Source organism: Wyeomyia smithii, chromosome 2 (assembly GCF_029784165.1).
Source record: "Wyeomyia smithii strain HCP4-BCI-WySm-NY-G18 chromosome 2, ASM2978416v1, whole genome shotgun sequence".
Lineage (NCBI taxonomy): Eukaryota > Metazoa > Arthropoda > Insecta > Diptera > Culicidae > Wyeomyia > Wyeomyia smithii.
The window spans coordinates 98,106,483-98,134,126 of record NC_073695.1 but is presented as its reverse complement, the minus strand read 5'-3'; the positions used below and the strand labels follow the sequence as shown (position 1 = coordinate 98,134,126).

At 39.9% G+C, this 27,644-nt stretch overlaps 1 protein-coding gene across 3 annotated transcripts in view; it reads left to right on the top strand.

Annotated features, from left to right (window-relative positions):
* Positions 1-27,644, top strand: part of LOC129720678 (mitogen-activated protein kinase kinase kinase dlk-1) — a 60,654-nt gene that overhangs the window by 26,042 nt on the left and 6,968 nt on the right. For all 3 annotated transcript variants that reach the window (XM_055672230.1, XM_055672231.1, XM_055672232.1), the window contains 2 exons: positions 6,691-7,155; positions 21,036-21,230. In XM_055672230.1, coding sequence (XP_055528205.1) covers positions 6,691-7,155; positions 21,036-21,230 — 660 coding nt within the window. The remainder of the gene's footprint in view (positions 1-6,690; positions 7,156-21,035; positions 21,231-27,644) is intronic.

Genomic DNA, 27,644 nt, shown 5'->3' with positions numbered 1-27,644 from the left:
AGATCTGGTTCGTGGTGGCATCGGCTCTAATGAAGCCTGCTTGGTTCTGGCCCACGAACCTCCTGGTTAAAGGTAATGGACGATGAAACTGTGAGAGTATTTGCAGACGGCATTGATAAGCGAGATACCGCGGTAGTTGTAGCACTCCAGCTTAACGCCCTTCTTGTAGATGGGGCAGACGACTCCCTCTATCCACTCGTCTGGCAGTTTTCCCCCTCCCATATCCTGGGAATGACCAATTGCAGCGCTCTAGTCAGCGCCTCTTTTCCATGTTTTAAAATCTCGCTCGGCAGTCCGTCTTTGCCTGCGGCTTTGTTGTTCTTCAGCTTCACGATCTCACAAAGAACATCTGCTTCTGGTGCTCCTAGGTTAGTTCCTGCTCAGCTTCTGTTTACTGTATCGCCATTCAGGTGTCCATCGAAATACCTGTCGATCACCTCTCTGGCATCCACGAGAAGGTTCCCATCCGCATCGTTGCACATGTCGGCTTGCGGCACTAAGCCTCTGCGAGATTGGTTTACCTTCTCATTGATCTTACGCGTATTACTGGTACGGCACATCTGCTACAGCTCCTCATGTTCACGATCCTCTTGCTGGCACTTCTTTCGTCTGAGAATCGTGGTCATGTGGTTCCGTGCCCGTTCATAATTGACCTTGTTCTTTCTCGTTGACCTACCCAGGTATATCGCCCAGGTCCGGTTCTTCTCATTCACCGCTGCCTCGTCATACCAGTCATTTCTGCCACTCGGTGCTTCCACTCCTAGTGTCGTTGTTTCGGTCTCCCCGATAGCTGTGCGTATGCTGCACCAGCCGTCTTCGAGAGGCGATGCGCCAAGCCCCTCCGCCGTGGGTAGTACCGCCTAGAGCCGTTGTGCTTATTCCTCCACAGTCTGAGGGTCCCGGAGCTGCTTGATGTTAAGCCGCGGGGTTCGGCGATGTCACGCGTGGTATACGGTCGACAGTTTTGAGCGCAAAGTTACCGTTACTAGGTAGTGGTTCGACCCAATATCCGCACCGCGATTGGTGCGTACGTTTGTGATGTCTGAGAAGAACCGGCTATCAATGAGAACATGGTCAATTTGGTTTGCTGTACGTTGGTCAAGTGATCTCCAGGTGGTTCTGTGGATGTCCTTTCTGGGAAAAAAGGTACTTCGGATCGCCAGTCCTCGGGAAGCTGCAAAGTTTACACATCGCTGGCCGTTGTTGTCCATCACGGTGCGCAGGCTGGACGAGCCGATTACCGGCTTGTTCATATCCTCTCTACCGATCAGAGCGTTTATGTCCCCGATGATGATCTTGATGTCTCTACAAGAGCAGCTATCATAGAGTTTCTCCAGCTGTGCGAAGAACGCTTTATTCTCTACATCGTGTCTTCCTTCGTGAGGGCAGTGCACATTGAGGAGAGTGTAGTTATAGAACCGGCCTTTTATTATAAACAAATATAACCTGTCGCTGATCGTCTGCCACTTGATCACACGACTCTGCATCCTGCCCAGTACCATAAAGCCGGTACCCAGCGCATTGGTTGTGCCGCCGCTCTGCTAGTACTGTACCCTGCGGCCGCAAATCCGTACATTCTCTCCTTTCCAGCAAAGCTCCTAAAGCGCAACGATGTCGAAGTGACGGGTTTCTAGCTGATCCAGCAGAATCCAGTCGCCATACGGGGCGGGCGTTCAGCGATCTACAGTTTCATGTACCGAGCTTCCAATCGTCGTCCTTATTTCGTCGTCTATCATTTTTCGGCATGCTGTCTTACTAGGGCTGCAGATGGCTAGTCTCTCGACGGGGCTGTCATCTAGGGTGAAGCTTGCGAAACACCGCGTATTATAATTTTGCCGTTCGCTTCGGATCATATGCTGTTTGAGCCGCCCCCAAACAGAGAACAGACGCTCAGGCAAGCTGCCCTCCTTGAAGAACAGTTCCCCTTTCCCTGTTAGCATACAACCAAGTTCCCACCGGTTCACCGATCTTCCCTTGGTTGTTCGTATCCCAGTCGGTACCACGTGGAGGTAGGGATAGGAGTTGCTAGGCATTATACTTTATGCCACACTGGGGTCTATTTATGCCAACTAGTACGGGTGTACTGCTGGAACGCACTCCCCAACCCAGTTTACAAGCCGAAGTTCTTATGAAAATATTTATGTTGCCAGATTAGAATCAAGATTCGGGAAGTTAGAATATGTTTTATCGGCGAATTTTTGGGAAAATTGAATTTTTTTAACAAGATGTTCAGCGCCAAAAAATAATGAAAAACAATTAGAATGTAATATTTTTGCAGGATAGTAAAAACATGCCCAGAAACCCTGTTTGTTTCTATATTTTTGTAAAAAAAGTTACTTATTATTCAATATTAGTCGAATTAGGTAAACTTATTCAATAAAAACACATTTTTTCTTTGAAAAATTCAGAGCACATACTGTTATTCAAAATGCAAACTATTTTACCAGAACCAAGCTTAGGAAAATGACTGGAGAGCGACACTATACTGACGACTTTTCTCTCTCTTCACTCTACAGCCTCATGCATGAGCTATTCATGAGAGCTAACATACAGCTACAGCTTAAACAAGGCAAAGAAACTGTCTTGTGTTGCGTACGACAGCTCATTCTTGCGCATGTATTTTGTTCGTTCAGACATGACAGCCTAGTTTGCTCATTTTGAGGATGTCCTGTTCAGCGATGCCAACCTTTTTTTTATAAAAAGCTGGAAGAATTCAAAATAAAAAACTGGAGAAAACTGGATATATAAATTTAAAGCTTTTACAGATTTTTTTTGATTTTCGGTTCAAAAATGCTGCACCGTATTATTGCATGTAACCAAAAAGGCTGAAAGAAAATTTTTTAGTGATGGAGATTATAGTCATTGGCGTACTTGAAATTGAGTGGATTTCGATTAAAATCTTACAACTGAGGGGCATAAATGCACAAATAACTGAAAAGACCATACATGTAATGGGAATGGTTCAAAAAATGTGGTGATGAAGAGAAAACTGGATAAAACTGGAACAATTTTCAAAAAACTGGAAATATTCAACCTTCAGCTGTTTCGCTGGCGATCTTCAAAAAAACTGGAGATATCCAGGAAAAACTGGAGGGTTGGCAACGCTGCCTGTTTCTGTTGACAGTTTGCTGATCGGCTGCGGCTGTCGTCGACTTGCATTTTTTCGTTTCTCCTTTTTCACAGGCCGGTGGCATATTGAATACAAAGCAAACCGTTTCCATTGTTGATATTATTCCCCACGTAAGAAAAAACGTGCTTCGCACCATCTCTCTTTCATTCTTTCATCGGCCTTACTGTCGTGATCATAATCGTCTGACATCCCGCTCGGATTCGTGTTGAAGGATGTCGGAAGATTACAGGCTGTCACTCGCGACAGCATGGAAATACCAACAGACATATGAAGATGAAAAATAACAGTCCGTATGGAGTTGCATGTGTGCTGTCGTCAGTTGCTGTCGGATTGTTCACCGAACGTGTGGGGAGCAGAGAGCGCTGTGCAATACAATGAGAGCCGGATCAGTTGAAAATTTGCTGTCATTGTCTTGCAGTCATTTTCATAACACTGACCACAACACAATTGATTATCAGCTAATAATTTTGCCATGCCTCGGGGAAATCCTTCCGTTGCTTGTTCCGATTCCGAGAAGCATCGTAAGCCTTCTTGCTTATTTCCTCGAAATTTAACCACGTGTTGTTAGTTGAGTGGACGAAACTTTCCACATGTTACAGAACTCCCTGGCGCAATTGCGGTAGTCGTATCGCAAATCCTTTTTAAATTACGGCAGTACCTTCCCGCAAACCCGAACTGAGCATGACGAGTTGCACTTCGAGCGGCGGTTCAGGATTGTGCAACATCATGCCCAACAGAAAGGGTTGTTAATGAATGCAGTTGATCATATCCTTCCTGGCTATTCTTGACTGCCATTGATCCCTAGCAAACGTTTATTTAGTATTTCACGAAACCAGGAACACTGCGGCAGTACACCAAGTGGTGATCTGCGTAGCTAGTGACTTGTAAACGGTCAACACAAGTTCAACGTCAAACGACGTGCTTGCAAGTAGCTCAAGGATGTACTTAGATAGCGAGCCTTGCCAACGTCAGAAGCCAAAGAAGACTATTACACTAAAGTCGCTTTTTACGCGGGGGATACGTGCCGCGTAAAAAAAACCTCCTAAATTCTGGAATCCGCGTAAAAAAATCGCGTAAATTCCGAAATCCGCGTAAAAAAACCGCGTAAATTTCGGAATCCTCGTAAAAAAACCCGCGTAAATTCCGGAATTCGCGTTAAAAATACACGTAAATTCCGGAATCCGCGTAAAAAAACCGCATAAATTCCGGAATCCGCGTGAAAAACCGCATAAAAAGCGACCTTAGTGTATTTGTACTCACGAATAGCACGAGGTAGTTTAGCAGTCTATGATCAAAATTATGCGAATATTTGTGTGGACATTTGTTTTTTTTAAGCATAAGACGCAAACAAAATTCCGACCTTTCTCGTTAGGTAGCTCCATGACTTAGTCGTAAATTTTTTGAAATGAACTGACAGTGCACTTGTGCTCAAATGCACTGATTGCTGCGATTCCCTATGTTATTCTGACTGACACTCATATGAGCAGGACAAGGGGTAGGGTAAATCAGGAGCTTTACATAACCCGTAGGATAGTGCGAACCATTCTTTCTTTTTTAGTGTAACACTGTTAGCCTCGGTGAGTGCTTTGAAATGAGTTGGAATTTTTTTTAAATTTTTCGGCGTTGAACATCTTTCAAAACAAATAAAATCCAAGTTTTTAAACAATTGGCAACATTTCGGTGAATAAAATGAGAGGTACACGAAAACTTGATATTTATTGAAATTTTGACACACTGCGCCCATGAGAAGCCGTTTCAATACTTGCCTTTTACCAGTCATCGTATTACTCTTGCAAGCCTTATAGGCCGGTGTACCTGTACAGATCTCAACTCAAGTTTGGTATTATTCAACTCGAACTAATCCGGCTTTCAATCTAGATAGCTCATAACTTGGCAAACAGTAACATTACTGATAACGATACCTCACTCGTATGATGGTCGCTACTTCTAACCTTCCGCTATTTCCCCCGTTACAGCCATGACCATCTCGTTAGGCACTATGCTGATCAAGGTGCTTGAAATTATTCCGATTACACTAAGGTCGTTTTTTACGCGGGTTTCTTTTTACGCGGCTTTTTTTACGCGGATTCCGAAATTTACGCCGTTTCTTTACGCGGATTCCGGAATTTACGCGTTTTTTTTACGCGGATTCCGTAATTTACGCGGTTTTTTACGCGGTTTTTTTACGCGGCATGTATCCCCCGCGTAAAAAGCGACTTTAGTGTATTCCGATAGTTCGCTCGAAGCTGATTAAAAATTTCCAAATGAAGTACAGGTCGGACTCGATTATCCGGAATATCAAAAAATTTTTCATTTCGGATAATCGAGTTTTCCGGATAATCGAATCACACAAAAAATACTGAAATTTTGCGATTAACGAACATAAAATAAATATTTCTTTTCTTTATCTTACTTGTATGATGCAGTAGCGTGACCAGAAGTTACTTCTATGGCGAAAGGGGGTAAAATCTTGAGAAGCAAAAAAAAAAAATAAATTGGACATTGATTATTTTCACTCAATTCGAACATGTCCCAAACATGCCGGAAGTGACTTAAATTCTAACAAATATGCCAGAAGGGACGGTAAAGGCAAAATTTCGGAATAAAAATTGAAAACGGACACCAAAAAAATAAAATTCCGGATAATCGAGTCTGAAATTCCGGATAATCGAATTCCGGATAATCGAGTTTCCGGATAATCGAGTCTCCGGATAATCGAGTCCGACCTGTATATATATTTTTCTTCTTCTGTTTTCTTTATTATACATAAATGCGAAATTTCGTACCATATTAGATCCAAGTTTGCGAATCGGGTTTCTGGGAAACAACCTAACATGGCCAAATACCATCAAATATTCGTAAACGATATGACTGTTACAGGTACCGAGACGATGAAACAAAAATTTTTAGAAACTAATTATAGACCTCACTCAACTCTGCGTACATTTTGTCGAAGACTAAGATGGTCTCAAACGTTCCATTTTTAACGGATAATATTTATTTATTGTTGTCATTTTTGGATGCCCTTTCGAAAAGCAATCGTGGTCCCATCTGATGAATCAAAATCATCAATGATACCTGTATCAAATCTAAATAACTGTGCAGCGTTAAATAAAACCGGAAATACCTAGTTAAGCACCAAAAAAAACATTTTCGTCATATCACATGGAATGACTCTTCCGTTAACATCGCCCTGTGCGTATGGGAAGCACCAGCCTTGGCTGTTGACGGATAAGGAGAACGAGCCTGAGCAAAGTATAACCAAGATTCTACCTTTTATCATAAAATGCGTGCATTAACCATTATCAACAACGATTAGCATGCATATCAAAACATGGACGATGAACGTACAAATGATAATAGAATAGTATCATTTAGCGTTGTGATAGCAACAACCTCAAACCAATTAACACAAAGCTGTTATAATGTATTTTGTGATAATTGTAGTAAAGCAATAAAATAATTTTATTTGAAGAAATTATCATTGATTTTAGTCTATAATTCATTACAGTTTTTTCGATAATATGTAACCTAACTACAATTCTCCTTTTTTGTCACAGCATGATGTCAATCCAAGAGGAGCTCGGTCAGATGGGCCTCCCGAACGACCAACCGCCGGCGTATTCGCAAGCAATCGTCGGCGACGATGCCAACAACACCGACAGCAGTGTGGACAACAGCAACATGTGCCAGAACGGGTGGCCCAACATGCCGGGCGGGATCCCGGGTGTAGCGAACAAGCCGGCCGGTTGGATAGACAATTTGTTCGGTTGCATGCGGCCGGTGTTATCGCTTATCAACAAAGCTCCACACCTGATGGAGATGAAGAGCAAACAGACTGACGATTGGGAAATTCCCTTCGAGGCAATTACCGACTTGGTGTGGCTCGGCAGTGGCGCTCAAGGTGCTGTCTTTCGGGGCCGACTGCGTAATGAGCTGGTTGCGGTTAAAAAGGTTCGAGACGTGAAAGAGACTGACATAAGGCACCTGCGAAAGCTGGATCACGAGAACATTGTCAAGTTCAAGTAGGTATCCGAAATGACTCAGCGTGTTTATTTATTTTGGCTCAAATACGTTCATTTTCATAGTTTTTCAATTGGTGTCTTAGAAATGCTAGCGACTCAGTATGATATGCCGCTATTATTTATAAAATTCATTTCTCGACTGTTGTTTCTCGACTTATTTTTGTATAGAGCTTATATAATTTCATACTGCAGACATCGAAAAATGGCTTGACTCGTTAATAGTCTCAAAAGACGAACAATTGTATCGTAACAGTATTCGAGATATACCAGAAAGATGAGATAAAGTTGTAGTTAGCGATGGGCAATACTTCAAATGATTTATAAGTAGTTATTTTTTCAAAATAAAATAGCATTTTCCCTAAAATAACGGCGATAACTAAGTTGTGCACCTAATAATTAAAAAGCATGTTTTAGTAGTGATAGGGGTCGATTAAAAACTGTGGGTGGACAATAAATATGATCAAATGCTTAGTTATTTATGAACGTTCATTTGTTTCATTAGAGGAATTGTGGGTAAAATGAACAGGGGTGGTAAAATGGACACCTGTTTAAATCTCGACTATGACGTTGAAAAAAAAAGTACAAATTCCATTGGCACCTTATCTTATATGCACTAGAAGCTTTTAAGGACAAACTATCCGACATGAAACAGTCAAACAACGAAAATAATACTACAAGCTTTACAGCCCTAGGGGTTGTATGAAATGGTGACGTAGGACTAAATATTTAATATATACTTTTACGAACTAATTTCATTTTTTGTCATATTGACTTACATTTTAAGTTTTAGTAAAGCGGGCAATGTATGCAGTTTCGCGGGAATGCGAAGATGAACGGGAAAAGAAGGTGTGACTAGAATTAGAAAAATTTTTCCCTCGTCCAGACGGGACCCGTCCCGCGAAACTACATACATTGCCCGCTTTACTAATATTTAATATATGCTAAACTAAATATTATTATATGCTGCGCTTAACTGTTCATAGGTAACACTACCATTTATTTTTGATAGTCGTTATTTTAAAACTAACGATGCATGAATACATGAAAATTTTACACTAGTAGTAGTTGCGAAAATTCTCATAACTCTTATCTTCAAGCATCTATAGTTCTGAAAAGAACCGATTCCATAATATTCAGTTAAAAATTCGTGCTACAGGACGTTGATAATCGCACCATGAATATTTTGAGTTGACTCGTATGCAGCTCTCGTTTCTCAATGTCGCGTACCTTCAACAGCTGCACTGCTCTCGCTTATGTGTGACAAACTAAACTGAAGCTGAATTTTCTACACGCAGTCTTTTGTATCGAGTGCAGAGCAGATTTTTGCAATTAAGGCGTGGCTACGTAGCTTCGAGGAAGAGGAACAAACCAAAACACCTTCGATACTACTGAGTGATTTTCATATGCATCAAAAGAAAGGTTCTGCTTTCCCGATGCGAAAATCACTCTGGTTCTTAGATTAACTAATTTTCGTTGCTAATATTTGATTGATAACGGTGTTCGAGTGAACACAAATAAACAATTAAACCGGAAAATCACTCAATTTAGCAGTGAAAATTCTTGAAATGGGGGTTATGTCTTGTTGTGATAAACTATTCATAGGCAACACTACCGTTTATCTTTGGTGCGCCCTGGTCGTTATTGTAAAAATGATTATTGAGAAATAGATGGACATTTCACACTAGGAGTAGTTGTGAAAATTCTCGTAACTCTTATCTTCAAGCATTTATAGTTCTAAAAAAGGTAACACTACCGTTTATATTTGGTGCGTCCTGGTCGTTATTCTAAAAATGATTATTTAGAAATAGATAAAAATTTTACACTAGTAGTAGTTGTGAAAATTCTCATAACTCTTATCTTCATCATCTTATAGTTCTGAAAAGAACCGATTTCATAATCTTCAGCTCGAAATGTAGCTACAGAATGCTGATGATCACACCACCACCGGTAGCATCGATTATTTTGTTGGCCGCGTATAAAATTTGCTCTCCGCTGTGCCCTCCAGCAGCTGTGCCAGCGAAATATCCTGCAGCGTACGATGGTTATTGTTGCTGCCGTGTGCAGAATACAGGTAACATGCTCCGCGGTGCCTGGAAGTTGACTCGTATGCAGCTCTCGTTTCTCAATGTCGCAAAGCTTTAACAGCTGCACCGCACTCGCTATTGTGGAACAAACTAAACTGAAGCTGAATTTTCCACACGCAATCTTTTGTATCGAGTTCAGCGTAGATTTTTACCATTAAGGCGTGGCCACGTAGCTTATAGAAAGAAAGAAAAACAAACCAATACATCTTCAATACTACTGAGTGATTTTCATCAGCATCAAAAGAAAGTTTTTGCTTTCCCGCTGCGAAAATCACTCTGGTTCTTAGATTAACTAATTTTCGTTTCTTATGTTTGACTGATAACGGTGTTCGAGTTAACAAACGAACAATTAAACCGGAAAATCACTCAATTTAGCAGTGAAAATTCTTGAAATGAGGGTTATGTCTTGTTGTGATAAACTATTCATAGGCAACACTACCGTTTATCTTTGGTGCGCCCTAGTCGTTATTGAAAAAATGATTATTGAGAAATAGATGGACATTTCACACTAGGAGTAGTTGTGAAAATTCTCGTAACTCTTATCTTCAAGCATTTATAGTTCTAAAAAGAACCGATTCGATAATCTTCAGCTCGAAATGTATGCTACAGAATGCTGATAATCACACCACCACCGGTAGCATCGATTATTTTGTTGGCCGCGTATAAAATTTGCTCTCCGCTGTGCCCTCCAGCAGCTGTGCCAGCAAAATATCCTGCAGCGTACGATGGTTATTGTTGCTGCCGTGTGCAGAATACAGGTAACATGCTCTGCGGTGCCTGGAAGATGACTCGTATGCAGCTTTCGTTTCTCAATGTCGCGTACCTTTAACAGCTGCACTGCTCTCGCTTATGTGTAACAAACTATTCTGAAACTGAATTTTCCACACGCAGTCTTTTGTATCGAGTTCAGCGTAGATTTTTACCATTAAGGCGTGGCCACGTAGCTTATAGAAAGAAAGAGAAACAAACCAATACATCTTCAATACTACTGAGTGATTTTCATAAGCATCAAAAGAAAGTTTTTGCTTTCCCGCTGCGAAAATCACTCTGGTTCTTAGATTAACTAATTTTCGTTGCTAATATTTGATTGATAACGGTGTTCGAGTGAACACAAATAAACAATTAAACCGGAAAATCACTCAATTTAGCAGTGAAAATTCTTGAAATGGGGGTTATGTCTTGTTGTGATAAACTATTCATAGGCAACACTACCGTTTATCTTTGGTGCGCCCTGGTCGTTATTGTAAAAATGATTATTGAGAAATAGATGGACATTTCACACTAGGAATAGTTGTGAAAATTCTCGTAACTCTTATCTTCAAGCATTTATAGTTCTAAAAAGAACCGATTCGATAATCTTCAGCTCGAAATGTATGCTACAGAATGCTGATAATCACACCACCACCGGTAGCATCGATAAAATATAAAATTTGCTCTCCGCTGTGCCCTCCAGCAGCTGTGCCAGCAAAATATCCTGCAGCGTACAATGGTTATTATTGCTGCCGTGTGCAGAATACAGATAACATGCTCCGCGGTGCCTGGAAGTTGACTCGTATGCAGCTCTCGTTTCTCAATGTCGCAAAGCTTTAACGGCTGCACCGCACTCGCTATTGTGGAACAAACTAAACTGAAGCTGAATTTTCCACACGCAGTCTTTTGTATCGAGTTCAGCGTAGATTTTTACCATTAAGGCGTGGCCACGCAGCTTAGACAAAGACAAACAAACCAAAACACTTTGTTGAGTCAAAATACGTAGGCAGTGGGATTTATTTCGTCCATGTTATTGTTATCTGTGCTTGGGAAGCAAGCCAAGAACAAGGGAAATGTATGGGAAAGCTTGACCTTGGAACTTTTCACCTTTTTCCACCATTAAGCAGTAAAGCAACAATGTTGAACATAATATCAAAAAATTGTTACACATTTTATCTATCCACCGAAATATAAATGACTAAGATGCATTAAGTCGTTCGCTTGCTATAACCGTTTGAAATCTGACGCAACATTTGCCAGTTTCATTTTCATTTTCACAAAGTGTAATCTAGTATAGAAAACAAAGACGTAGTCCTACGTCAATAAACAAAAACAAAAGACGCGTATACATTCGTGGTAGTGCTGTTATTTTTGGCTCACAAGAAGTAACCTTTTTTTAGTGTAAAACAGTTTTTCGTAAGGACTTTTGTGCATATTTCTGTACTAAGACTACTAACCACCATAAGAGAGTTAGTAATTGTTTGAATGATTTTTTCAATATTTTTGAGTATTTTCAAAAACACATACTGTGCGGGTAAAATGGACAGTCCATTTTTTTTCCTTGTTGGGGACATTATACCACTGCGACCAGTGCTTAGATCTATTGTGGTGTGTCCTCTTTTGCTTTACGCCTTTTCTTGTATAGACGACTATTATATGTTTTAATAGTCACTATCGTGATTGAAGACATTGTCCCAATGTGGTATTATGTAACGAATAAAATTTAAAACATTGTTCGGAGAACTAGCCCATATTTCCCAAGGTTCTAAAAGTCCCTTATCAAGAAATTTGCGCCGTTTGGTGAATATTGCTGGGCATTCACACAGCAAATGATGAGCACTTTCACTCTCTGTGCGACAGAAGCGACAATTGTCGTTTTCAAGCCTTCCTATTAGCTTGAGATGATATTTACTCGGACAGTCCAGTATAAGTACTAAGATCCTTCTTTGAAAGGTTCAACAATTTTTGTGCAGTCGAAGTATGATATGCCGCTATCATTTATAAAATTCATTTCTCGACTGTTGTTTCTCGACTTATTTTTGTATAGAGCTTATATAATTTCATACTGACGGTCATTTTCACTAGCACTAATACTTTACATGGAATTCTTATTGTGTAACACAGCACACAGCGTCGCGACAGGACGTCGTGACAGCAAAAAGCTTACCAAAGAACACGGTACTCTGGTATGAGGGGTGTGCGAAACTGGCTTTTCTGGTGTCGAAACGAAACGAAACGAAATTAACCCTTAATTTCGGTTTCGCCAAATTAGTCGAAACGAAATCAAGGTGAATTTTGAGTTCTCGAGACGAAACGAAATTGGTCTCTAAATTTCGCGAAATTTCGAAAAATAAAATAAATGTTCCTGAAACATAGCATTACAATGATTTGAAACGTTGGAGCGTACGCTAACGAAGTACCCTTCAGCAGCTGATCGCAAGGTGCTTACCTGGTCGACGAAGAGTAACGCAGGTATTCAGATATCGATAAACCGACAATGACGAGAAGATCAAAAATGTTAAAAACTAAAATCTTGATGCATTCATTTATACAGATTATATTGCAGGTAATAGTAGCGCGATAGATACAAATGATATAAAGGTCAAACTCGAAATGTCTTTGTAAATAATAATTTAATAAACTTCTGATCTGATTCTTTTGGTTTAAATGCAACTATGTTTAAAATAGTAATCCTTCTTTCATAGCACTTTCATCATTCAAAATCCAAGTTTTGTATTAGAGCTCGAACTGGAAAACATGAGAGATGGTAGGTAGGTTTTCAACTATTCCTGTGAGTTTTGGTGTCCCTAGCAAAGATAACCTTTCCAAAGAGTTTTTCCCTATGCAAACGTAAAAGCGACGAATCCGATAAGCAATTTCTCGGCAGCCTTCTGATGCATTTCTGCATTCTCTAAAAGCAGCAAAATTCACAGGAATGGTCAAAAAGCTGTAAAATTCATTATGATAACCTTTGGAGGGCAACCATTTTGAGCTTTAGGGCAACTTTTTATTCGCTTTTGTCGACCAGTGTTATTGATTTTTTTTAACACCGTTTAGTCAGACTAGACTAAGTGACATCTTTATCAATTCGAGGAAAACAAAATTTAAGTTAACTATTCTGTAAACTTTGAAGTTTCCAAAATGTTTGCACATTTTTTAATATCACTTAAAATTATTTTTTAACTGAGCAGTTCCACAAAAAATGTCCCAGTTTCAATATTTTTCGTCATTTTAGATTTGGCTCAAACTTTGCATAATCGTTTCTATAGGCTGAGAAGCTATTTGAAATGCTATTTTGGGAGGATTATTGTGACTAAAAATATTTTCAAAGTCAAAAGTTTTTTGATCAGTGTGACGTCTCTGGAAAAGTTTCAGATAGTAATTTTATCTTTCCGATAAAAAAAAATCAAGAAATTCTTTTTTTTTAATGTAAAAGAAACATTAAAATTAATATAAAAAAGCTTATTTTCAAAAATCTTATTTTTTTTTTGTATAAAAATTACAAAAATATTACCGAAGCGATGAAGAAATCAAAAAAAAAATTATATCTTTTCAAAAAAAAAAAAAAAATTAACAACATGTTTATTTTTGGAAGGACAATATTTTTTCCTACAACTTTGCCAAAGGCACTATGCCAATCAAACCAACTGTTTCGATTATAAAAATATTTTAATTACCCACAGAGTGCCCAATTGGAGATTAAATTATTTTTTCAGCTAAATCGGTTTGTTTGACTGGCATAACTAGTGTCTCTGGTAGGGTTGTAGAAAATAATTTTGTCCTAAAAAAATATGCCCTGTGAGTTTCTGCGACACCAAAAATAACAAAATGCATTTGGGACCATTCCTAAACTACGTGGTCATATTTTGATCCCTTTTATACCATCCTACTTCCCCGTGGTCTTTCGCGTTCTTTTGTTTTGTGATCTTATTCTGCATATATGTACAATAAAGTATGAAAAATTTATTTAAAAAATGAAGGTTTAAGAAAACTGATTATTAGTTATTGCGCAAATTGTAAATAGAATTCTCAGTAATATCATTTTCTCAAAACCAAAATAACAAATAGATAATGGATGTTTAATTTTTAATAATATTCCATTGTCTTTAACAAATATAACAATTTCCTTACCTGAAAGTAATTTAAAATACGCTATTCTGTTGAGTATATTCAAAATGATTTTTAATTTGTTGTTGAGTATCAAAATAAATAAAATTTGTTTAAGTAATTTGATCATCTACGATAAATTTTTCGCTTATAGTTATGGTAAATTGTATACTCATCTAGAAATCATCTAGAAAAATATTTAGTTGATAATAAGTGAAACCTTACTTTTAGTGATTCTCAGGTATCGGATTTGTAACTTAGTTTTTTTTTAGTAAATTACAAAATTTTTGAATGTCGAACAAAATATAAAGAACTTTCTTTTTTCCTTCAGTTCATTAACATCCAGGTCTTATATATTGTTTTTAAGACCAAAACGTTGTTTTTTTTACCGGTCGTTGAGTATTGAAATATACTTCCAGGAAAAATGTCATAAATCCCGACGCATTGCAGAATAGAACTATTATTCTAAAGAAGTAAATGCCATATAAGGCAAAGCCTGTTTAAAACAAAAAAAATTTTTTCGTGTGATTTTTCGTGGTCTTTTGATTTGGGAACGGGCCCTTTGAAACAAACCAAAAATTATTTTTCTTTCAACCAATCAACAGTTAGAATGGAATGTTGTAATGCAACAAACAAATAATCTTTACTCAATTGAGTTATTCGTAATCAGCCCTGTTCTTTTATTTCTCGTTCTTTCTAACCTTTCTTTTCTTCTACCTTGTATATTCGTCAAGTGCAAAGTCAGAATCACTTTTATGCTATAATCTGAACTTGTTTTTGACATTGTAAAATTTTGTGTCCCCTAAAACAAGAGTAACATTTCTCAGTTATGTGTTCAACGAGAGCGAACCATGTACTTTTTATTCATTCATTGATAAAGTATGCTTTTTTGGTAACACATTTAAAATATTTTTGATAAGGTACCTGGCAATTTTGAAACCTGCTGACTTTGAAGTCAGAGTGTTTTGAAACAATACTAAAAATTCAGGCAATTGCAACTTTTTCTGCTTGACACATCGATCACTCTGTCTGCACACTATAAGGCATGATATCTGGTCAGCCTAGTGATAGCAATGAACTATCTGAAAAAACACATTTAAATACACTACGGTGTGCGAAGAGGAGTCCTCTAACACAGAGAAATCTGAAAAAACGCTTGAAAATTTTTACAAGTCGTACAAGTCGAGTAGCATAAAACATTTGGCCTGTAAGGTAGAGCTTCAGAGCTTTAGTTTTGACAGAAATTGCTATGCCCTCCTAAACGAAAGACAAAAAGTGACCTCTTTAATCTTGTGCGCTGCAAATATAACCACATTTTGATGTACGTAAAAGATGCGTAAAATTTATTCCTACAAACAAATTACTAGATACCTTGTAGCGCATTTGGACAGCTTCATATTCCTCGAATATGACTTCAGTGATGACATGAATTTTATGCTCTGCGTGAATAAAAAATACCTCCCACATGATGTTACGGTTTTGTCTTTAAAAACAAAAATTACCAGCTGAAAGTTTATTCTTCTATGTCTGACTTAGTATACCAGATATCTGTTGAGATATATTCAATTTATATTATAGTCGCAATGAGCACAAACCAAAATAATGTAATAATGTGCATCGGAAATTTGGTCCGAAATTTCGCGAAATTTCGTAATCGGCGAAATTGGAAGTTTAATTTCGCGAAATTTTAGGCGGAATTTAGCGAAATTCAACGAAATTTTTCGGCAATTTCGCGAAACCGAAATTTCGGGAAATTTCGAGTTTCGCGAAATTATACGAAATCATTCGAAATCTCGCACAGCCTAGTGGTATCCGTAGCTTGACTAAAAAAGTAGGAGGGTGGTATTCAAGACACGACCGCATGACGTTGACTACCGTATTCTTATAAAAATAAAAAATAAAAATCACAGGAGGGTTGTGTGCAAAGCCACGACCGCAAGGTTGAAGTAGAATACTTTTACAAGAAAGATAACCCGGCTGCTTGCGTGTCAGTCATTTTGAAATCGGATTTGTTTCGTATATACCGCTTGGTAAGCACAGTATTAACAAATCGTAATAAACATCACACTGCTGTGCATTTGCAGCAGCATCAAACCTCAGTTGCAGTTTGTTAATAACTATTCATTATGCTTTTCCAAAACCATTAAGTAGCCTTGAAAAAGGCCGATTGCTGCAATTGCAATTTTCATTCAATTATTGCATAAATGCTTCATGGTCAGATATACCCGCTGCAACTACTACGCTATTCGTAGCCATGCCACAGTTGTGGCCGCTATACGCTGCCATTGGTATCCACTGTCCCTGCATCAGCTGGCCCAGCTGCTATCGATGCAGAGATCCGCTGCAACTGGTACGCTATCCATTGCTACCCCACAGCTGTGGCCGCTATCCGCTATCGCTGGTAACCACTGCACTGCTACTGCTGCTGCTAAGGGATGACTGCTGTTGTCGCTGTCTAGAACTATTATGAGCAACTTCGGCTGAAATAGGCTCTTATATAGGCCAAATAGCATATTTTCAATCAGCAATCATATCGTCAGTTGAATTCAATACTGGCACAACTCAAAATTCATAGTTTCGAGAAAAACGCGTTTGAAAATTTGCGTCAAAAATTTCTATTTTTCATTTTCGTGAAAAAATCCAATTTAAGATTTCCCATATTTACTGAACTTGTTTGGGTCTATCATGTGCATGTAATGAGCAAGTAATAAGAATTGTAACCCCATTTTTCTGTCTTTTTAGTGCAATAAAGGCACATCTACTAATATTTCTGTAAATATTGTGAATTTTGAAACGGGTCTTTGTGAGATGAAACTTCATAGTATTTGGCATCGTTTGCCATCAATAACTCAAAACTGCAAAATTTTGAGTTGTGCCAGTTTTGAATTCAACTGACGATATAACCACCAATCAGAGGTCGAATTTTTCGTTTTGACAAGACTTGAATAAAATAATAAAATTACAATTTCTTTATTTGGGAAGAATCTTAGAAGATTTTCCAATCTATTGCTGCAAGGACGAAGGAAATTCATTGAATACTAACTGCAACCATATAATTTTGCTCCAGATTAGTGTATATCGGATTATTTTAGGCATATAGAAGTATGTCATTTAATTACCTAGACTAATGTTGTTTTTCTGTAGTACAATCTAAGTTGTCAATGATACTGCCGGTTGCTGGGTGAATTTATATGTGATGGGACAAAATATGCGAGTACTTTTGAAATGTACCCGCATAGTTTGTCCCATTTTGTCTTTTTTTCGAGTTATATAACGTTAAACCAATTCCATCCATGTTTTTTTGTCCTCAACGATAAACTTGGGGTGCCATGAAACTGTTACGGTTCTGTATGTAATTGCTGGAAATCCGAAAATTCACTGATAATATTAAATCGCCGTTTTCTCAACATGTTGTTTTTCATTATGGGACAGTTATCCGGGTACCGGCAGCGCACAGAATGTCTGCTTGTGTTGATGCCAGAAAATTATTAACCTTCAGTTATTTGTTTATTTGCCTCGAAAAAAGCATTTTGCGGTACAAAATCGGTTACTGATTACTACTTTTGAGCTGCCCTAACATTGGGGGAATTAAGATACACGGACAACATGCACTGTGGAAGCTATTTTACATTCAGTAAATTCGACGGGTGCGACAGATTTAAATTGCTAGGATGCAACACAGAATGCTTGCTTGCGTTGACAAAAATGATTAACTTTCAATGACTTGTTTATTTGCCTTGAAAAAGGCATTTTGAGGTTCAAAATTGGATTTCCTGATGGCAATCTTCATGCTGCCCCAACACGGGGGGAATGATGGCTGTCTGGCGACACACGCTGAGAAAAACCGCGCTGCTCCTGAGACGTGGTGACCAACCACAGGGCTAGTGCTGCTGCTAAGGAAGGACGACTGCTGTTGTCGCTGTCTAGAACTATTATGAGCGGCTCCGGCTGAAACAGGTTGTTATATAGGCCAAACAGCATGTTTTCAATTGCAAGGTATATGATCCTGTCGACTGTGCTTGGGGAGCAAGCATATAACGACCAATCAGAGGTCGAATTTTTCGTTTTGACAAGGCTTGACTATTTCCAATAGTACAATAGTGTGAATAATAAAATTACAATTATCTTATTTTGGGAAGAATCTTAGAAGATTTTCCAATCTATTGCTGCAAGAACGAAGGAAATCCATCGAATACTAACCGATTTATTAGCATTTGAAATTGGACATATTTTTCACTATTTTTAGGTTTTAGATTTTCATTTCACATCCCTTTGTAGCCGAACTTCCTGAGAGAAGTATTCTACTTCAAAAAAAAAATTCCATTGAAGCAAATAGTAGAGGGAAATGCAACGCTTCTTTTACAAAACTTCTGTAACAAAATTTCGAGGCACCAAAAGGTACCAGTTGCCGATTATTCTCGTGTACTGGTTAGTCCGTCCAGAATTCCAGCCATTTTAGTATTTTGCAGTAGCCATTTATTACTAACAGCCACCAGCATAACGGGTGAAACCGGCACGAGATGACCGGTACTATTTTGTCTTTCCTCCTTTCAGCTGCTAACACCTAGCGTTGTCGTGAAATTAACATCAACACAAACATCCATTTTTGCAAGGTTTTTTCCGCTAGCAGCAGCATTTTGTAAAACAGAAAATTCCACTAACCGCTTCTATTATAAAACTGCGAGGCACCAAATGGTACCAGTTGCCGGTTATTCTCGTTTACTGGTAGTCCGTCCAGAATTCCAGCCATTTTAGTATTTTGTAGTAGCTATTTATTACTAACAGCCACCAGCATCACGGGTGAAACCGGCACGAGATGACCGGTACTATTTTGTTTTTCCTCCTTTTAGCTGCTAACACCGAGCGTCCGTATGTATCCGGTACGGTTTAATAATGAAACTGATGGGGTGAAATGTTCGAACGATACGTTTTATACCAAGGCTTCGTCAGATAATTAGAAAGAAGGAGGGGCTACATAGATGATGGAATGGTAGAGACAAATGTTTCTTGAAAGCTGCGCCGGCCGCTGTCGTAATATTAACACCAACACAAACATGCATTTTTGCAAGGTTTTTTCCGCTAGCAGCAGCATTTGGTAAAACAGAAAATTCAATTAGCCGCTTCTGTACCAAAATTCGAGGCACCAAAAGGTGCCAGTTGCCGATTATATTGTTGTTTTTTGGTTAGTCCGTCCAGAATTCCAGCCATTTAAGTGTCTTGCAGTAGCCATTTACTACTAAAAGCCACCAGCATAACGGGTGAAACCGGCACGAGATGACCGGTACTATTTTGTCTTTCCTCCTTTCAGCTGCTAACACCTAGCGCTGTCGTGAAATTAACATCAACATAAACATGTATTTTTGCAAGGTTTTTTTCCGCTAGCAGCAGCAATTGTAAAACATAAAATTCAACTAACCGCTTCTATTATAAAACTGCGAGGCACCAAAAGGTGCCAGTTGCCGATTTCTTGTTTACTGGTTTCCGTCCAGAATTCCAGCCATTTTAGTATTTTGCAGTAGCCACCAGCATCACGGGTCAAACCGGCACGAGATGACCGGTACTATTTTGTTTTTCCTCCTTTTAGCTGCTAACACCGAGCGTCCGTATGTATCCGGTACGGTTTAATAATGAAACTGATGGGGTGAAATGTTCGAATGTTACGTTTTATACCAAGGCTTCGTCAGATAATTAGAAAGAAGGAGGGGCTACATAGATGATGGAATGGTAGAGACAAATGTTTCTTGAAAGCTGCGCCGGCCGCTCTCGTAATATTAACACCAACACAAACATGCATTTTTGCAAGGTTTTTTCCGCTAGCAGCAGCATTTGGTAAAACAGAAAATTCAATTAGCCGCTTCTGTACCAAAATTTCGAGGCACCAAAAGGTGCCAGTTGCCGATTATAGTTTCCTGATTAGTCCGTCCAGAATTCCAGCCATTTAAGTGTTTTGCAGTAGCCATTTACTACTAAAAGCCAGCAGCATAACGGGTGAAACCGGCACGAGATGACCGGTACTATTTTGTATTTCCTCCTTTCAGCTGCTATCACCTAGCGTCCGCATGTCACTGCTGCGGTTTTGGAATCAGAATGATGGGCGCCGGCCGCTGTCGTAAAATTAACACCAACAAAAAGATAAATATTTGCAAGGTTTTTTCCGCTAGCAGCAGCATAAACATCGGAAACAGAAAGTGACGACAACAATAACAACAAAGTCAGATCGATTGTATCCGTTAGTGTCGACTGTGCTTGGGAAGAGAGGTAGTGATTGGCTGCGCGGTATGATTTAGACAATCGATATTAATTACCAATTTTTCAATAGTGTATCTCAAACAATAGTTTGTTTTTGTTACATTAATTTAACCGTAAAAGAATTTCTGATCGATTGATGCCAAAACCTCGAAAACCTGATTATAGATGACTGCAAAATAAGCGCTCAAAACCTGACCACTTTTCTCTGGTTTTCCCTGGTTGAATTACTAGATTTTCAAATTCAGGGGCCTAACTTCGATATAGACGTTAGTCAACGTCAAAAACGATCGATAGCTACCCTGCTGTGATTAATAATTATTGCTTACTTAAATAATGTTATATCTAGAATGGATAGAACACAAAAATAACACCAGTTTAATGAAATGAACATTTTATTTTTAAATATTCAACGAAGATATTAAATGGCTAATGGTTTCTTTTTTACCTTTATATTCCCAACTTTCTTTTCATTCTGCTGTCTCCCCATAAAACGTACCTGGCGCCTTACACCTGGATGGATATGGCTCCGCACGCCAACGCGCCGTACTGGTTGACGCCAAACCCCACCCACAAATGAAAAAATAAACACCGCTAACGACGACGTCGCGCCCAAAACATTCTTGACTGGCTTACGATTGTGCCATTCGTAATCCTTCAACAACGACAACACACTAATGAATAAATAACCAGAGGGGTTTGCACACAGTCGCCGGTGTTTTGTATAATCATGGAATGTTGCCCCTTCGGGTCGCTGCACCAAATCCTGGCCGACGGTAAGGACATCATATCGCCTAATCGGTTGGTATCCTGGTCGCAGCAGATCGCTTTGGGCATGCAGTACCTGCACTCGCACAAGATCATCCACCGGGATCTCAAGAGCCCAAAGTAAGTATGTTTGATTTGTGATTGATAGAGAATAGAAAGTAGTCTTCGGTACTGTTTTAAATGTATGTTGTATTGTTTTTTTCTTCTTGATGCGGCACAGTGCACGGTGGGGAATCGGTGGCTCTAAATCGAAAGTTCAAATTTCCTAGCAATTATGATTTCCATTTTCTCGCATAAAACAAGCTGAAATATTATGACACCCGGGTTTGGTACTTAGTATGAATGTTTGAGAACATGAAACAAAAGCTTCCAAATTTGTGATAAGTGATCGTTTGTGAATTGCGTGGAAAATTGAGAAAGCAGATTCATCATTGTTATACTTTAAGATTAAGCGGTAAACACATTCTCATGTTGGCATCACCGCAGTTAACATGAGGATATGGTTTCACAGGTGGTGCATTACCTACATTTTTTCCGAGTTATGTATGAATCAAAAGGGATAAAGTTCGAGTTTCATTACTCGACAATTTTCCAGCTCTTGCAGTGATTATTAGACGATTCTAATTTTTTTTGTTCACATAAACATTTATTTAGACATTTTCAAAACTTTTTTGTCGTGATTTTAAATAGACTTATATTTTTCCAGTTATCGTTTTTTCGTTATAATAATTAAGGAAATGTTTGAAACTCGAATGATTGTGGTTTTTAAAAGCGTTTCTCTGCTTTTTTAAGTGAAAAGGCTCGTGAATGATCGTTATATTTGGTGCGCTGAGACATGTCAAACTGTGTTAGTAATTTCATTGCGGTGTCATAAACTTTTAGCTGTGTGGAAATGTCTAGTTTTGTGCCAAATGAACATTGTTTGCCGGAAATGCTACTTTTGTCATTTCATTCCAAGAAAACGGCGACTGAAGCGCACCAAGAGTTGATTTTTTTAAATGCTGCTTGGTTCCGTTGCTTTGAAGGCGGTAATTTCGATGTTGACTGTCCGCAAGGCCAAAACACTACGAAGACGATGAATCAAAGAGATTGCTCGATAGGTTCCATGCCCAACGCAGGAACAGCTTGCTTCGGTATTAGAGGTTACTCGCCAAGCCATTTCCGAGTGATTCCAAACAAACAATTTCGTTGATTTATAGCTTGTTAAGCTGCTATTGAACTAAAACCTGAAAAGCTGTTACAGGACAAAATTGTTTGTTGGGATGCATGCTTTGCAAGAACTAAGGATTTTAAGGGTCGTTGAGCGTTGGTTTTTTGTTTATGGATAATTGCTGCAGCGACAAAAGGGAACGGTTTTCTTCATCGCATCATTACAGGCGATGAAAATTGGATTGGTTATAGCTAACGAGAGAGGAAAATGTTACAGTTAGGCAGGGAATCTTCGGGAACAAAAAGGAAAGACGTCTTCTCTTGCTTGAGGTTGAACTAGTAATGTGAAAATTTTATTTTTCATTTGGTTGCTATACAAACTACATAACAACCAATTGCTGAGATATTTATGATGTTGCACTCCATCAAGGCGATGGTTGCCTAGATCCGTCAACACTCCTCCTCAACATCACATGATCGAATTTCGATTGCCTCTCGAAGTTGTCGTAGCTTCACTGCACCCAAAGGTTTGGTGAGAAGGTCGGCTTCCATCTGCTCCGTTGGGCAGTACCGAATGGATACGATACCAGCCTCTGATAAATCCTTCTCGAAGCAGTACTTGGTGTCGATATGCTTCGATTTTTTTGAGGTTTTGTCTGATGCTGCAAGCGCAATGCAGCTCTGGTTGTCCTCATTGACGACAATAGGTAACATCAGATGCTCGCCTAGGTCGTCCACCAATCGACGCAGCCACTGCAGCTCCTGCAAGCATTCTGCCAGCGCGATATACTCTGCCTCGGAACTGGAAAAAGATACGCACGTCTGCTTTCTGCTTCCCTATCCAACTAGTCCGCCACCGTATTTGAAAATGTAGCCAGTGTTGGACTGTCGGCTTCACCAGCCTAGTCCGCGTCGACGAAGCATTCCAGTTGAAGGTTACCTGCGCCATCCAAGTGTAGCACGTGGTCTGCTGTACCTTTCAAGTAACGAAGCACCCGCTTCGCCTCGTTCCAGTCCGCCGATGTTGGTTTGGTGACACGGCGCCCGAGAATGGAAGTTGAGATGGCTATATCTGGGCGCGTATTGACAGCAATGTACAACAAAGCACCGATCAGACTTTGGTACTGTTGTCCATCCGCCAACGAGTCGCTATCCTCCTCCTTTTGTTGTACGAAACCTGTGATCATCGAGACACGAGAAGGCTTGCAGTTCTCCATGTTGAATCGCGACAGGATCTTTAGCACATACGACTTCTGATCCAACACGAACCGGTCAGCTTTCTGGCAAACCTGGATTCCCAGGAAAAACTTCAAGTCGCCCAGTTCCGTGATCTTGAAACCCTCGCTCGATGCACCGACCAATCGCCGATACTCCTGCATCGTGCTGCTTGCAATAACGATGTCGTTCACGTAGATCAGTATGTACGTGTACACACCGTCCGTAATCCGCAAGTAGAGGTACGGATCCGCCGATGACGGGTGGAACCCCATTTGCTTTGAAACCATATCAATCCGATGGTTCCAAACCCGCGCTGCTTGCTTTAGTTCGTACAGGGTTCGCTTCAAGGAGCACACGGTACTCGGATCGCCGTTCGAATATCCCGGAGGCTGCCTCATAAAAATCTCCTCCTGCAGGATGCCATGCAGATATGCGGTCTTAATATCGATGTGTTTCACGATCAATTTCAGTTTGCTTGCTATCGTCAGCACGGTACGAAACGTGATCTGCTTTACAACTGGCGCAAACACTTGATCGTAGTCAGTGCCGAACTTTTGGGAAAAGCCTTGCGCGACCAATTTTGCCTTGTACCGCACAATTTTCCCAGACTCATCTTCTTTGCACCTATACACCCATTTACAGCCAACAACATTGCGGTTCTGGGGTAATTTGACCAGGGCCCACGTTCCATTGTCACGTAGGGATGCCATTTCTTCATCCATGACCGCTTTCCACTTTGCACTGGCCGGGCTTGTGATCGCTTCGTTGTACGTTCTTGGCTCTGCGCACGTGTTAACTGCCAGACCAATCGTACCACACGCAAAAGTTGAAGTCTTGTACAATCATTGTGTCTTCCCGATTCGCACAAATGTTGCACAGAAATCACACAATAAATGTGGCCGGCGTGCGACCAGACCGAACCAAGCGCCAAAAACATTATTTCGAGTAATCGGCGATCGGAGTTTACTCACCCCGTATGCTTCCTGCAAGCTGCTGCAGAGAACCTTTGTTATAATACCATTTTAAACTGTTCAAATAATTTCGTTTTTTCATGAAAGATAGATTATCAATTTTACCATCCACTAGTGTTAAAAACTCAATTTTCAAAAAAATGGCGCTTGGTTCGGTCTGGTCGCACGCCGACCATGTGTGAAACGCATAACGCAACAGTTGTACTGCGAATACATTGACATAGAATAAAATCAGAATATGTATCATATACCGACACTTTATTTCTCACGTCGAGTGTATTAGTGACTGTTACTCATGGAGCAGTGCAAGCAGCAAACAACAACTTGTGGACTCACTAGATTTAAATAGCTATAATACTCGATCGATTTATCTCGATGGATTTGGTCAATAAAAAGTACCATTGAATGATTTACAAAAAAAAAAACGAAAAAAAATTCTGTTCACAACATTTTGTAATCAACGCTAGCTTCACCGCAAAACTAGCAAAACGCTCCATTCCACAAAGCCACAAAAGCGTAGCTGATTTTCTATGGCAACACTTGTAAATTGTGAATAATTATTATTTGTCATTCTATGCACGCGCTTTTTTCTCGAGGGACAGAAATTTCTCGCTCGCTCGTAGAATTTCCATGCATGTGCGACAAGACTAGACACGTCACATACAATTTGCAGGTTGCTCTTTCGCTTCTCTTTCGGTTCGGATTGCGACGCGCAACTTGCGCGGCGCAAGGCGATAGCGAGCGAGACACTCGTGCTGTACATACTTGATACCCCAAGTATGATGACAGTTCTACAAGGTATGCTACATTTTTGTCTATCCACGCACACAAACAAATCTCGTTATGAAAAATTTCGCGTTTTGTATGGAATTCAGAACATTTTTGGAAATTTCTCTTTTTATATTGTTTTATATCTGATTTTTTTGGTTGGAGAGTGAATCTCCAGTTGAAACACACTAGAAATTGATATTAATTTAGATTTAGTGTGAAAAATTGCGACAATATGTCGAAATAAATTATATAAAAATGCTATATTTCTAATAGTTGGAGCATAATCTTAGTCATTGTCATAGCTCATGACTTTTTTTACTGTATGAAACATAAGCGACTCTATTTAGAAGCGCTATTAGAGTACAAGAAAAAAACGAAAAGTGCCAAAAGGTTACCGGCAAATTGATGAAAAACAGCATATTTTACCTAAACCGCAGCATGTTTATGTATTCCCCACAAATAAAACATGTTTCAACATCATTTCTATAACTTTTCAGGAAAGTATGTTTTATAAGTTTACTTTAAAATGCAAAATCATTTCAAATTTCATACAAAATTGGAAAAAGTTCATAACGATCACTAATACCAATGCATCGACGTGAATAGCATACCTTTTAGAACTGTCATCTATACTTGGACTTGATACCAGTGTTGTTAGTCTCACTCATACTGTCGGTGCGTGCTTGCTGCTATTCAGAGGAATGCATGAAGAAGAAGAAGTGTCTCGAAAGCGTGTGTGCAAATGACTTGAAAAGCGTAGCATATGTCTCGTCCTCAAGCAGAAAGGAGGAGAATGGTTTTGCTTCTCGCTCGTTTTGCAATGCTGCTTGATACCAGTTGAAACTGTTTAGGTGTAGTAGTTTGGAGCTGCCAAATACATTGGAGAAACGCTAGAGCATTAATTGCGTTATGCCCAGCGTTGCCACTAAGTTTTGAATAAAATCTGGCAAAACGAAAATAAAAAGTCTGGCAAAAATCTGTGTTTTTGGATAAAATTCCTGGCAGAATTGAAAGTGATGACCTTTTTTTTCTGCTCTCGCCGGGTGTAGGTAGGTAAAGGCCAGGCACGGCCCATCTCGCATTAATGACCTTTTTGCGAGACGACGCGGATGAAATCTGGCAAATATCTGGCTCATTTACAAATATCTAGCAGATTCAGAGGTTTATCTGTTTGTCTGGCGCGCAAACAGAAATCTGGCAAAATCCAGATTTATCTGACACAATGGCAACGCTGGTTATGCCCAACACACAATCATTATACTGGTTCCGAATTACATCAGCAATTGCGCTAGAAACGCACAATTTTGTACTGGTTTCGCACCATCCAACTTTTGCGTGCAGTATATCGCTTCGGTGGGACACCGCAGTTCGATCTCTCTGATCGTCGCTAGCCACCTTGTGCACCAAGAGTTTTCGCACGTTGCTCCTCCTGCAGCGGCACAACGGTGGGAGCTTTTGAAGGTTGCTTTTCCCGCACTTCCCCCTCGTCGAAACCATGCTCGTCTTCTTCACAGAATTCGAAAAATTCGTCTTTTTCATCCTCTTCAGGTCTACGATTAAACAATGGTATCGCAATATGTTTGTTTTCGTTCGTGGATTCACTTGGTAACTCATGGGTTTTCCCATCGTTAATGTTCTTGTCCTTCTCGTCGAGCTCCAAAAACGCACGTCACGGCTGATAACGATTTGCCCAGTTGACTTATTCAGCAACCGATAGGCCTTACTATCCGACGCGTATCCGACAAAGGTCATCTTAGTGGACTTGCCTTCAAATTGCTGTCTCTTCTGCGGTGGAACCCACACGTATGCATCACAACCAAAGACCTTCAAGTGTGGTAAATCTGGTTTCTGGCCGAACCAAATCTCGTACGGCGTCGAACCAATCGCTGATGACGGCAATCGGTTCTGAAGATACGTTGCGGTGTTAACGGCTTACTCACAAAAACTTCGAGGTTAGCCAGCGTCCAACAGCATGCACAGTCCCATCTCATTCAAGGTCCTGTTCCTTCTTTCAGCTACGCCATTTTGCTGAGGTGCGTACCCAGCGGTAAATTCGGCCTTAATTCCTTCATTGATGCAGAATTTTCGCAGAACGTTGCTGGTGTACTCGCCACCTCAGTCTGAACGGATGACTTTTGGTTTTCGACCGAACTGAGTCTCAGTGAACCTCACATACTCACAAATCTTGTCAGCTACCTCGGACTTCTGCTTTAAGAAATAAACGACCGTGTAGCAGCTATGGTCGTCAATCATTGTCATGTAATACCGGCACCCGCCCGGCGATGTTGTCATAGGACCAGCAACATCACTGTGCACGATATCCAAAACTGCTTTCGATTTCTTCTCTACTGCTTTGGGAAACGGTGGCCGTGCCATCTTCCCTTCAACGCAGCACTCGCAAGTCTGCCGAATTCCGCAACTTTTG